Raw genomic sequence first — 13,443 nt, 5'->3', positions numbered from 1 at the left:
ACATTTGTTAAATTTAACTGCTTATATAATATGACGGTTCCCTTTGAACTAGGTAAATATTTTATCATACTCCATAGCTTCTCGTGAAAAGCAGTGGATTTCCGTCTTGAATTCACTTAGAATGGAAATTATAATTAGAATAATTTAGGTGTATCAATAATATTTTAAAAGCATAATCAGTTCTCTACAAGGAAAGTTCCCTCTGCACTTTTTAAGAAAAACAAAATGGGGTCTCCCTGGTGGCGCAAGGCGTTAAGACGCAACCTATGAATCTATTTGGAGCCACTGCAGCACCAGTTTGATCCCTGGCCAGAGCACAACACACTTGGCGCAGCAGACCTTTCCTGACTCGCCTGCTGCTCCCCTCAGCAGTGTATTTCAGTTGATCCGTCTGTTCTAATCCCTACTCTGTCTCTGGTGAATCCTCTCAACCCCCACAACTCTGGCCTGTAGCCCAGTTCTTTTATGCATGAATAAATAAATCTTTAAAAAAAAAGAAAAAAATGCACTAAGAAAATCAACCAAGTACTCTTTCATAATAAAACTGGAATTTAACAACAATACCAATTAATCATATACCAGTGGTTGGTTAATTCAGATTCAAATAGATTATAAACCTAGACTAACTATTTCCATGTGCTCAGTAAACCTCTGTCACTTTAGACAACTGCATCTATTCAGAATCCTTTGCATTCCAGGAACATGCTTTAATCCTAGATATTACGGAAATATCATGTATGTATATGACATTCCACTTTCTTAATGGCAAGTATTTCCCTGAAGAGGAAAATCCTACTGAGAAGGGTAAACATTTTTAAGCATTCACTTCTTTCTCTTTTAGCATACCTACTACTACATGATAGTATTTCCCATAAGATTTTTTTTATTTTATTTTAAGTTGGCAAAAATCTTTGTGCTGAATCCTTTGAGCATAGCTCTAGTGATAGATGTCAGATCAGCGTTGTGTGGAAGAACTTTTATTTGACAGGTAGATGACAGGAAGAAGCCGCTCTCAAAAATATAAGATATAAAATCCTTCTGTGAGATTATTATATTTTGTTCCTATGATTAAATGACTTATTGTTGCTTCAAAGAAATTACTTCATGTAATTAAATTGAAGTGTGAAAACACACAAAAGATACATAGCTATTCAAATTAAGATTGTTTTAAATGTATTATTTGAAATAAATGTGAAATAGTATACAACGTATATTTTTAATGATTTTTATTTTAATTTATAGTATATTTACAACCATTAACCTATTATGCATGTAGCATAATCTATAAACAAGGAGCATTTTGGTAAGACATGACTTAATTAGTGTTGGGTTATGGTATGTGATAACAAAGAAAGTCCTCAATATTTGGTTGTATCTTACAAATCCTGCTATGATTTATGCCAACTCATTACAAGCAATATCTTATTCTGCCATTATCACATCACTTCCCTGAATAACTAGAAAAGAGAGTAAATATGTTTTTGTGGACAAAATCTAGCATTTGCTTTTTGTTCCTTACACCACTTAAAAATAAATCAGGAATAAACAGATACTCAACAATTTTATTTTATATCCTATTACCTACAAATTTTAGTCTTTATATCTACCTGGGTTGGAACAAACAGGAACAAATATTTCTTGATTTATACTAAATAGAATACTAGTCCACATATATGTAATGCACATCTATTTAATGAATGAAGAGAAAATTAATTTGCATCTACTCTTAGATCTGTGATTATAATACATTTCAGAATGATCTAAAGTTCTCCTATGTTTTCAGATCTGAGAGGAAGAAAAAGGGAAAGAATGGTAAGATGTCAAAGACAGATTGCTTGTTTTTAGATTTACTTTTGTCTCTAGCTTTCTGACAGGACTTCACCTTTATCTTTTCAGATTTCTCTCTGTAACAGACAGATATTTTCCTTGAATAAGGTGGTTTGCTCTAGATTAGTAATAGACATATATGATCATGTTTTTTGTTTACTTTTCACAAGAATTAAATCTCAAAAATAATGTTATGAAATGGCTGAATAAAAATAAAGTGATTACCACTATTTTTTTAACTTTTATTTAATGTGCTAGAAACCTAGTAGTAGCTTAGCAACACCACACTATTCAACAATAACACATATCATTGTCTTAGAGTAGAATAACTAAAGCATTTGCATTTTTGACTATTTACCTAATTTGACTTAGCTACTCAAATACAAGATTTCTTCTATATTATGAAATTATTTTATTTTAGATTATAAACTTCAGTTAGATTTGACCATCAGGAGTGTAGAACTATGCTTTGAAAGAATGGCATACTCCTTGGTGTATGCAAGATTTCTAAAAATTAAGATATAACTCAAATACCATGCAGTTCATTCTTTCAAAGGCACATGCTTTTTCAACTTAGCTACTATTGTGCTATGGTTATTTAGTGGGACCCCCCCATAGATGAGATTATTTTCATAAATTAGCATCACAAAAATGTAACCTTACCTTACAAAGGAAGTTGATATTAAAACCCAAAGATTGGGCATTTCTTGAGCCTGAGTTCATGTAGTTTCCAACCAAAAGAACTAACTCTAAAAGTCGGTAAAAGCTTTCACTTTTTTTCAGTTCTTCACAGGCAAGAGTTACTGCTATGATGCTAGGTTTGATGTTGTTTACATGTTCTTCAAATGTGAGCTTGAAAAGAATGCCATTGAGACGAGGCCGCAACATTTTCACCGAGCTCATCTGTAAAATAAGAAATTCTCCATCAGAATATACATTTAAAGCAGATTATTTCCCTGTCGAAATAATTTATATGTAAAATTCCTGCATAAAATGAATTTTCATTGGATTGTAACAAATATCATTTTTGCTTGTTTTAGCCATCCTAAAGGGATAATTATCAAAGCTTAAAAGATAGCTAACTGTTCAGTTTTTAGCAATAAATCACCTTTATAGCATTAAGAAAACAATATTGACGCTAAACAGTCGCTATTTGAAAACTGCATAATCATTAGCCAGCAAAAGCATTTAAATTGCCAAAAATTTGTGCCAGAGGTGAACAAAGAAAATTTATAAATACAAAATTGAATGAATAGTTGGGCCACAAGTAAAAGGTGTACATGATGACAGAAATTATAAGTGAAATCACATTTCCTAAGAATCTATTACTATGCTGGTTGAAATCAGAAGACTAGCTCTGATTAAGCATTTAATAATTTTTAGACCTATAATTTCTATTGAGAAACTATATTAAATATTTATATATGCTCTAAAGAATTTCACCTACTTGACAGAATGTTGATATTAAATAATTAGGTTATGGCAAAATCATATGAACTTACTTTCAAGTACATTATTCAAGAATTCTATATTGGTTTTCCTCAAAACAGGTCAACTTAGGTTTTAATTACTTGCTTTATAGTATTGATGTACATTATATAGATGCATCTATATTCTCTTTGTAATAGCTCCTACACTAATAATTCTTTTAGCCTTTAATTTCCTGTAACTCCAAATCACTTAACTAGCTTTCATTTGCCAAATGAATTCAGGAGAGAGGCAGGGGGAGGGTAGACACACATGCAAGCAAATGCAATGAAAAGGAATTATTAATGGTCCTAGTTATATTAATGTTTGGCATGTAAAGCATAGTGTCTTGAATACAAATGCTAGGCATGGATTACACACTGATTACACACTGAGATATCTGTAGATGACATAAAAAGACTTTGACAGCATCAACAGAAGTTCTTAAACCACAAATTATCTTTCAAAAGTAGCAAATGAGCTGTTGAATAGATCATACCTGCTCTAATGCAGAGCAAGGCATAAATATTATGTAGGTATAGGTATTCCCACTTCCTACCCATCACTAGCTTTTTTATATGATCAGGGTAAGCGACACACCATCCTATTCTTTTGTTTTAAAGATTTATTTATTTATACAAGAAACGGGGGTATAGGCCAGGAGTGCGAGAGGGTGAGAGGATTCTTCAGAGACAGAGTGGGGAACAGAAAAGGCAGACAGACTGAAATACACTGCTGAGGGGAGCAGAGGGAGAGACAGGAGAGGTCTGCCGCGCAATGTGGGTATCTCTGCTGCTGGCTGGGATCGAACTGGCTTTGTAGAGGCTGCGGACAGCTTCAAAGCGTTGCGCTCAACTGCCTGCGCCACCAGGGAGGCCCCATCCTATTGTTTCTTTAGTGCTTATACACTAAATATAAGATATACTATGTACTCACAAAAAGCTTCCAATGTGACATAAAACTTCTAACACACTGTAGCGCCAGCAAGGCACAGAGCAGGTTTTCTATGACCCGGGCAGTGGGGTAAAGGAGTCCTGGGGCCCTCAATAGCTTTATTAGTCTTTTAATGATCTTTCTATGCAACTTGTATTGAGGCTACTAAGTGCAGGGAAGGCAGGGAGGCCTGGGGCCTGGGAGGTGAACCTTTAGTCTTTCTTGGCTTTCTGTCCTGCTCTCCTGGTCTCTTTGCTGGTCTCTACTGCTACATGGCCCTCTGCTGTCGCGTCCTCTGTTCTCTGCTCTCTGCTTCTGCCCTTATATGCTCAGTCTCTGGCTCAGGTGCACCCATGACACACTCCAGGTGCTGCTATCAGGCACACATGTAAGCCCACAGGTATTGATCACAAACGGTAATGGCGGGAGGGCAGAAAACACCTGCTCACTTCCATTTACCCTACACACACTCATGTGAAAATTACAGCTAGTGATAAAATCAGCATATGATCACACATGGGAAAAAGTAAAATTTAGTGGTGGATATGTTTGCTGAAAGAAAACTTACAGCTGTTATGATGACTATAATGTTTAATAAAGGCCTCCCAGAAGAGGGGACAAAAATAGGGGAAAGAAAAAAGAGAGAGGTTGAGAGAGAGCAAGAAACTTGCGAGAAAGGTTTATAGATTAGTAATAGACAGAACAGAATTGGAACAAAGTACCTGACAATTACATGGAATTGTTTCCTAATCATGTTAAAGTCTATGTCTCCATAAATGCACAAATCTCTGTGTATGTTGTATGGGGATCTAAGTTCAGAAGACAAAGACAGACAGACAGATACAGACATTATTTGCATGCCTGTACCACTACAAACCCCTCACATTTTATTTTTCCTTTCCCTAGTAGCTGGGCAAAATGAGCAGAGGCATATTTTCTATCATTTTATAAGCTTAAGGAGTAAATTCTCAATCTCCCTGATAGTGAAATATTCATAAAGTGACTTAGACCAGCTGCTAGTCACCATGTACCTGCCCTTCAGGCCATGTTTTGCAATGTTTGTAGGGATCCAGCTCACCAGGGTAGACTTAGTCCTAGATAGACAAGGAATTTAAACTTTAGTCTCGGATGGATTTTCTGTCTTGCTTTAGGTTCTAACTACTTGTTGTCATTTGTGTTTTTATCTTTCTGGGTTTTGTGTTTCAGTCTTTGTCTACAAACCCAGAAAACATAGATTTTTTTTAATACCAGCTCCAAGTGAGATAAATGCAACCCAAAGCATACTTTACTAATAGCAGTAACAATCGTAAAAGTGATTAGTTTTGAGTACTAAGTGACATTTTTCTACATATGCATTTAGATAAATTGATTTAAATCCCAAGCACTTTGCATATAAATAGTGAAACATTTATTTGAGAAGGTAATAATACTGTTTTCTTGATATTTGGGGTTTTAAGTAAAATGATGATATCTAGTAAGAATTGGACATTTAGTGTTCACGTTTATAAACATTGGAGTGGGTAGATTCAGAAGTTATCTTAACAGACATTGTGGAAGACAAGGTTGTTGATGGGAAGAATGTGTAGAAAAAGTCAAAGACTGCAGCCTGTTGCAGCATCTACCACAGATCCTGTATATATTAGACATTCAAATATTTACAGATTGACTTTTAAATGTACTCTTTAGCTGACTCACCATGTTCTAGATTTTCTCCCAAGTAGGACAGATTGTTTACGGAATAAAATTAATAGTATGGTAATATTTTTCTGTCCCAAAAATAATGTCTTCAACTAAGATGTCAAACCAGAAATGCCAGGGATTTAGCTTTGTTGAATTGCATTACTGAATATAGTCATCTATCATCAGTCAGTCAGATTTTGGGAAGCAGCTGTGCATTATAAAGAGGTCAGAGTTATCCTTTGTTCTGGTAAAATTTCTTGATGTATTTACCCTAAAGAGTATGGTTTAACACATACCAGGTGATAGGTGTGATAGGTGATTAAAGACATTGTAAAATAAATAAATGAATTCATTCACACAAATAGTAATTTCAATGTCAGCAAAACACTGAATTAGAAGGATGCATAGTGTGAAGAGGTTTCAGAATAGGCTGATATGGGTAAGGGGAAGTTAGCCCATGTGAGGACATTTGCTATCATGTAGGCCATCCCAGGAATACTCTACCCAGTCTAATCGTAGCCCAAATTCAGAGCCTTATCTACCTTTTTTGGAAGGGTATATTCCATAGATTCTTTCCCTAAATTCCTGAGAGGGAGAGAAAGTATTCTCTGCGATTACTTAAAATATAATGTAAGTCAGTTGTAGCAGAAAAAACAAGGGCTTTGAGTTATACAGACCTGGATTTGAACTAAAGTTCTATTATTTTCTAGTTGTATGACCTAGTAAAAGTTACCTAATGTTTCTGAGAGTTTATTTTCTCATCGGTAAAACACATTCCTATAGTGACCAAAACAAGATGCAGTAAGACTTAAATGAGATACTATGTGTAACACTCCTAACATAGTAGCTAACAGACTATAAACACTCTAAAACAATAGCTGTTGCTATTAACCCTCTTTACTCATTCTCAAGAAGAATGAACTATTGTCATTTATTATTTTACCCTACCTGAGGGAAAGTTTCTCTAATCCGTAATGCAGGAAGTGCGTTTCTAGGGCTTAGTGAAGAACAGCCCACATTATCTATTGAACACACTGGAAATACCGTGAGAGAGCAAACTCTTTAGGTAGTTTTAATGTGTAGTATACTTTTACTATTAGTAATCTTATCACTGAAATTATTATGAAATTAAGAGATTATGGAGAAGTTATATGGGTATATCTCTTAACAGGAGCAACAAATCAGTATAGAGTGATCATACTAATGAATTTTTTTTTTTTTACTAATGAACTATTTTTTTTAAGATAAACACTTTCTATTACAATTATAGGTTAAATACAGTACAAGAATATAAATTATATTTTACTTAACTACATTTATTAGCATTCAAAAAATTTTCTCCTAAGCTTCTCTATGCTTTTTTTTTTTACATCATTTTTCATTTTTTTTATTTTTATATTCCCCATACAATTGCACCACCCTTATTTTGGCCCCAATCCCTCCTTTGCCACCCCCCCCACCAATAGTATGTCTCTGGTTTATAGTTGCATGTTGATTTTGATTTTTCCTTTCTTATAGTTATTCATTTTACTGGTCCCTTATTTAGGTTTTCTAGATTCCTGCTATGAGTGAGACCATCCGGTATTTTTCTTTTTCTTTCTGGCTTCTTTCACTGAGCATGATCCCTTCCAGCGCCATGCATGTTGCTGCAAATTGCATGAGTTTATCTTTTTTGGAATGCTGAGTAATATTCCACTGTGTATATGTACCACATCTTCTTGATCCAGTCATCCATTTTTGGGCATCTGGGTTGTTTCCAAAGCTTAACTATTGTAAATAGTGCTGCTATAAACATAGAGGTGCAGGTGCCCTTTGGAATTAATATTTCTGTGTCCTTTGGGTAAATACCTAGGAGTGGAATTGCTGGATCATATGGAAGCTCCATCTTTATACAAATGGAATTTGATACAATCATGCATGTGAATTTTTATGATCAGACCATGATATGATAGACAATAGTTGAATATCCATTCGAGGATAGGGGTATGTAAGGAAATGTCTTGGATAACTAAGTTAGAAATAATAAAAGCTGAGTAACATTCCCAGTAACAAATACAATTATTAAAAGGCTCATGTCTCATAAAGACACTTGAGCACACCTAAGTGATATAAGTAAATAAAACAAAAGCTCAGCTGAAATGTATGTTTGTTTTTAGTTGTGGTCCCTTGCAGCATTTTAGTTGACTGGCATCCTTTGTTTTATAATTTATTCCTGGAAGTGCTGTGGGATGCTGACCACGGTGTTGTATTATGTAAGGGATTTATTTGTGTTACGAGGTACTTGTCTATCAAATCACATCAAGCAGCTATCATTTCTTTAGCTGCTCTGCACTATATTAAAAAAATGCATTGACAGCTTTAGTGAGAGCAGCTATAAGTGGGTTATTTCCCCAAAGACTTAAACACACTTTTGTTTATATAATTTGAATTTTATACACTTCACTACCTATACAGCTGGTGAATATTGATCTACCAAACTTCCATAAGAACTCAGAGAGAAAGTAAAAAGGCACAAATGTAAAAATCATGTATGATGGAGATGGTTCCATGCCATTCCTGCAGTCAAATGTCACATTTAAGCTTATTTCTGTTATCTTTCCTTATGCATTAAGAAACATAACCTCTAACATAATCATATATGAATATAATATTAAGAATTCATTACAAGGTTTTTTTCCAAATAATTAAATACTATTAGGCTCCACTACACAATGAATAGACAGTAATTTTACATCAGTGACTATAATGAAAGTTAGGATACTGTAGTCATGTTAAATGGGGGTAGATTTGAATTAGACAGTAAGTAGGCAGAATTGCCTATAATGATCACAAGATCCAGAATCAATGATTGAGCAAAAGTACCCAAAAGTATGAAAATATGCAGGGACATTTCTGATCCTCTGTTAAATATATTTCTTAGCCTCTTTCAGACAGTAAACTCTCTAAGGATAAGATCTTTTCCATGCATCACTGTACATTCTGTAGTACACTTAGTACCTGCTCTCAATAAAATAATCAATACAAGTGTTCCTGTTATATGGAATCAAAGGCAAATGTTTGCATATTAGATGACAGGAGAGATAAAAGCCATAGTTAATCTGTAAAATGAGGCTTTTGAAACATATGGGCATTGAAAAAACTCTCTTTACCAGAAAAACAATGATGTGCTCACAGAATATTGTTATCCCAAGTAAGTGATATATGACAATTAGGCATCAACAAACATTTGCTTGTTTTTCGTCTGGAAAAACCATAATAACAATGTTTGACCCCAAAACCACAGTAAATACAGAAGAATCACATTAAGAATTTCAGCAAAAATTTCAAAACATCCTTCTGAAAACAGCTCTTTGAGGTTGAGACTGGCCATCAACACATGTACTGTGGTGCTATACTGTTGTATTAGGGATTACTGACATGCAGTATGGAGGGTAATTTATTATAATTAAAAAAAAATATTTAGGGCCTCCCTGGTGGCACAGCGGTTGAATGCTGGGGTGCGAAGCTGCCCGCAGCCTCTGCGGCGCTGGTTCAATCCCCGGCTGCACCCCGGCCACCGGAGGAGGGTCCCGCATCGCGCGCAGACCTCTCCTGCCGCCCGCTGCTCCCCTCAGCAGTGTACTTCGGTCCTTCTGCCTGCTCTGCTCCCCGTTCTGGCTCTGATGAATTCTCTCACCCTCCTGTGCTTCTGACTGTACCCAGTGCATGTATAAACAAAAAACAAACAGACAAATAAATAAATAAAACATGCCTCTATTAAAAAAATATATATTTAGGGCCTCCCTTGGTGGCACAATGGTTGAGTGCGGGTTGCAAGGCTGCCCACAGCCTCTGCAGCGCCAGTTAGATCCATGACCACCGGCGAGGGTCCCACACACACAAAAAAAAATTAATTTAAAACAATCAACAGCAAAAGTGACACCCATACACTTAATCTGAGTATTCAGTTTTCATTTTACCTCATTTAGTTGCAAAAGCTGTTGTTAATGAACAATCTTGTCACCAAATGGACTATTATAAGAAGATATTAAAATGAAAAAAATATGAATACATGGATTTGAGAATGAGTGAAGATGAATTTACTTTTGCCTATCTCCAAATTTCTAAGCCAGTTTTTTTATTCTGAATGCCCACATAAAAAAGTTAAGATTTATATTTCCAGAATGAAAATAAAAACAAAGCATTGCTTATCAAAAACCTGAATATTCTGCATGAAAGCAGATGAAGATAAATGTCATTATCCCAGTGAATATGCCAACCTGAATAGTGACTGAAAAACAGAACAGAGGAGCTATAATCTACCATCTAAACTAACTGTTTTTGATGATATATGGGAGAAAAAAGTTTTAAAATTTTCTTTTTCACCTGGTAGAATTATCTTGAATAGAATTCATAAGATTACATGGCTTAAAAAATTTAAAAACATGACTTTATAGTTGCACTTCTAACTATAATAATAATCCACTCCTCCCCCCTTCATAGGTTTGTACAGAAAGAAAAAAAAATTAAATGTGATGTCAGTAATACCATATAATCTGTGCTTTTCATTATAGATTATTCATTGCAAGGCTATCTCAACATCTTTTTGTGAGATTATAGCTTCAGAATGTTTTTAATTGATATATACATGCAATTTTGAAGTCAGATAAACAAAGTACCGATTACTAAGACAACTAATTATTGCCTTCTTTTTCTGAAAAGATGTGTTAGTTTAATAGATAAACACAGTATGAGTCTTCATGTTCAGTACAAGACAAGCAGGGATTTCCATAGCTCTGAAGTTTGAGAAGAACTGAGCTGCAAATATACTCAATTTAGGGGTTAGGTGTGAGAGGGAGGACAGAGTAGGATATAACTGCCAGAGTTTTCAGAGAATTCAGAGATCTATGCTTTGTTTACAGTAAAGTCACAGGACATAATGACAATGATGTACCAAATTCTGACTGGAGGACAAGTCAGCCAATCTGCCTCCATAAAGAAAAGGATTACTGATCACAGAAGGTAAGGGAACTAGCATACCACTCTTATCAGGTGGTCTGCTTCTGAACAGAGGAAAGGTCTCTGGGTTTTCAAAATTTGTTGCTTTTCCTCTTTTGTTGTTTCTTTTAACTTGCTACATGTCAATACAAGCAAACCCAATGCCATGGCTGTTAACAAAAAAGAGAATGCTTAGCAGCCCAATCACTATCTTACATTCTTTTATCTCTTTAACGCCAAAGCCAGATTTCCCAAGCTTTGTTTGATGATGATTTTAATGACTCTTTATATTAGTAATCTGACTTCTGACATACATTTATCCCTAACTGATGATATATAGATATAGATATATATCCCAGGAAGTTATATAGGGTGCAAACTCTACAGGGTGCTGGCAAGGGTTATAGGAATAAAATCAGAGTGTTGTGAGAGAAGGAAAGGGCAAAAAAAAAAGTTTCAATAAGGAAGTTAAATTATTCTATGTTATCAAGTGCCATATGGATAGAGAATTACAACAGAAAAAATGCCCACTTGATTTTGCTTTCATGCTAATTCCTTCAACAAACATTTGTTAAGACATATCAAGTGAATAAAATCAACATGATTCATATACTTATTTATAAAAGTTTTAAAAGCTGCAATCTAATGTTACAGCATTCAATAACCAACCTCCCAAATAACCATTTAATTAAAAACCACAATAATTTCTAGAAAGGAAAAGAAAACAAGGTGCTTTTAGAGAGTTTAATTGGGAGACCTAATTTTGATTGATAGGCAAGAAAGGCAAGCTGAGACAGGAAGAATAAGCAGGAGAGAGGCAGGCAGCAAGTGGGAGTGAAAGGAACAGCATGTGTAATAGACCAAAAGCAAGAAAGAGCATGGTAAATTAAGAAAACTGAAACATAAAATACAATATAGCTGAGGCACAATGAGCTAGAGGCCAAGCAACAGAAGATAAAAGTAGGAGAGGTGGTAAATCCTGTTGATTAGTTTATACTGTAGCCTTCCTGCCATACAACAAGTACAGAAGCTTATACTTCTAAGCAGATAAACAATATGATGCACCACAAATGCAAGTTAAAAATGTCACATTGAGGACTGTGTCTGGACTAATTTGGAAAAGGGCAAAAGTATAAGTGGGGAAAATAGCTAAAAATACTCTCTATTACTTACATTACCATTTGTAATAGTAATGGCCATGCTGGCTTATGCTGAGGTGGTGATGGCACAGATGAAGACAAATGAGTACAGCTATGTATATTTTAGATGCAATTAGGAGGTAATTAATGACCTCTCCTACATCAGTTTCAATGCCTTGTTTAAGGCAGAATCCTTATTGCTGTTGTTGAATAATGAAAATAAGAGGTAAGGAAGTAGAGAACAAAAGGAGACATAACTTGAAAACACTGATACCTGTGTAGTGCTGTAGTTAAACACACCAACTCTGAAATCAGACTGTCTGGGTTTGAATTCTGCACTTATTGCGTATGACATAACCTTGGACAATTCCCTAGCCTTCTTTGACCTTAGTTTCCTCGTCTGTAACATGGAGTTAACAACAGTGCCAACCTCGGGCCTCACTGGTGACGCAAGGGGTTAAGACACAACCTATGAAGCTGTCCGCAGCCTCTGCATCGCAAGTTCCATCCCCGGCCAGGGAGATACCCACATGGCGCAGCAAACCTCTCCTGTCTTGCACGCTGCTCCCCTCAGAAGTGTATTTCAGTACATCTGCCTGTTCTGTACCCCACTCTCTCTGGTGAATCCTCTCACCCCCCATACTTCTGGACTGTACCACAGTTCTTGTATGCATAAATAAATAAATCTTTAAAAAAAAAAACAAAAAACCTTAGTGCCAACCTCATGTGAAAACTACATGAGATGGTACATGTAAAAATGCTCAGCATAGTATCTAAAAGAGTAACCCCTAAATATATTTTTGTGCCTATCAATAATAACAACAGTGATATTAGTCATAATAATAAGGTATCTCCATTTAAAAAGTTTGACAAGGAATACATTAATAAAAGATATGACTAGAGATAACTTTGTGGTTAGAAGGCATATTGGCGGTTCTGAATTCTAAGCGCTTTCTTTTTTTCTGGTGAGTGAAATGAATGGGGAGGGCAGAGATAGAAGACTTGAGGACAGAAGGTAAGATATGGTGTAACCACTATGGAAAAATGTAAGAGCACTGAATAGGAACAAGTTAAACAACTGCTGAAATGGCAATGAGCGCCCCACTGAGGGAAAAAGCTAACATGTCATAAAGACACCAATTCACTCAGTTCACCAAAGAGAACAGGGAGACATAAAGCCAGAACATTAGAGGCAGATTCGGAATGCTGAGGAACTCACAGCTGATTCTGTAAATTCTGGGTAACACTGGAGGTTTCTGACATAGAGATCATATTACTGAATACAGATTTTAAGACTACACTAATAATTGTTGATGGAATGAGAAAGCAGAAGCAACACAGTCAGTTTGGTGCCTTCCTCATTAGTGAATATGATTGTACATACTTCCAAAGCTGTCCTACTGGTGGGCTGTCAATATAT

The 13,443-nt window shown here is 35.4% G+C and overlaps 1 protein-coding gene across 2 annotated transcripts in view; it reads right to left on the bottom strand.

Moving 5' to 3' along the window:
- The window catches only part of DIAPH2 (diaphanous related formin 2), a gene marked incomplete at both ends in the record, with an annotated part of 881,049 nt that overhangs the window by 444,010 nt on the left and 423,596 nt on the right, over positions 1-13,443 (bottom strand). For both annotated transcript variants that reach the window (XM_084259207.1, XM_084259208.1), the window contains one exon: positions 2,491-2,730. In XM_084259207.1, coding sequence (XP_084115333.1) covers positions 2,491-2,730 — 240 coding nt within the window. The remainder of the gene's footprint in view (positions 1-2,490; positions 2,731-13,443) is intronic.

This window comes from Talpa europaea (assembly GCF_964194135.1).
Source record: "Talpa europaea genome assembly, chromosome: X".
NCBI lineage: Eukaryota > Metazoa > Chordata > Mammalia > Eulipotyphla > Talpidae > Talpa > Talpa europaea.
This window is presented reverse-complemented; position numbering and strand designations above follow the sequence as displayed.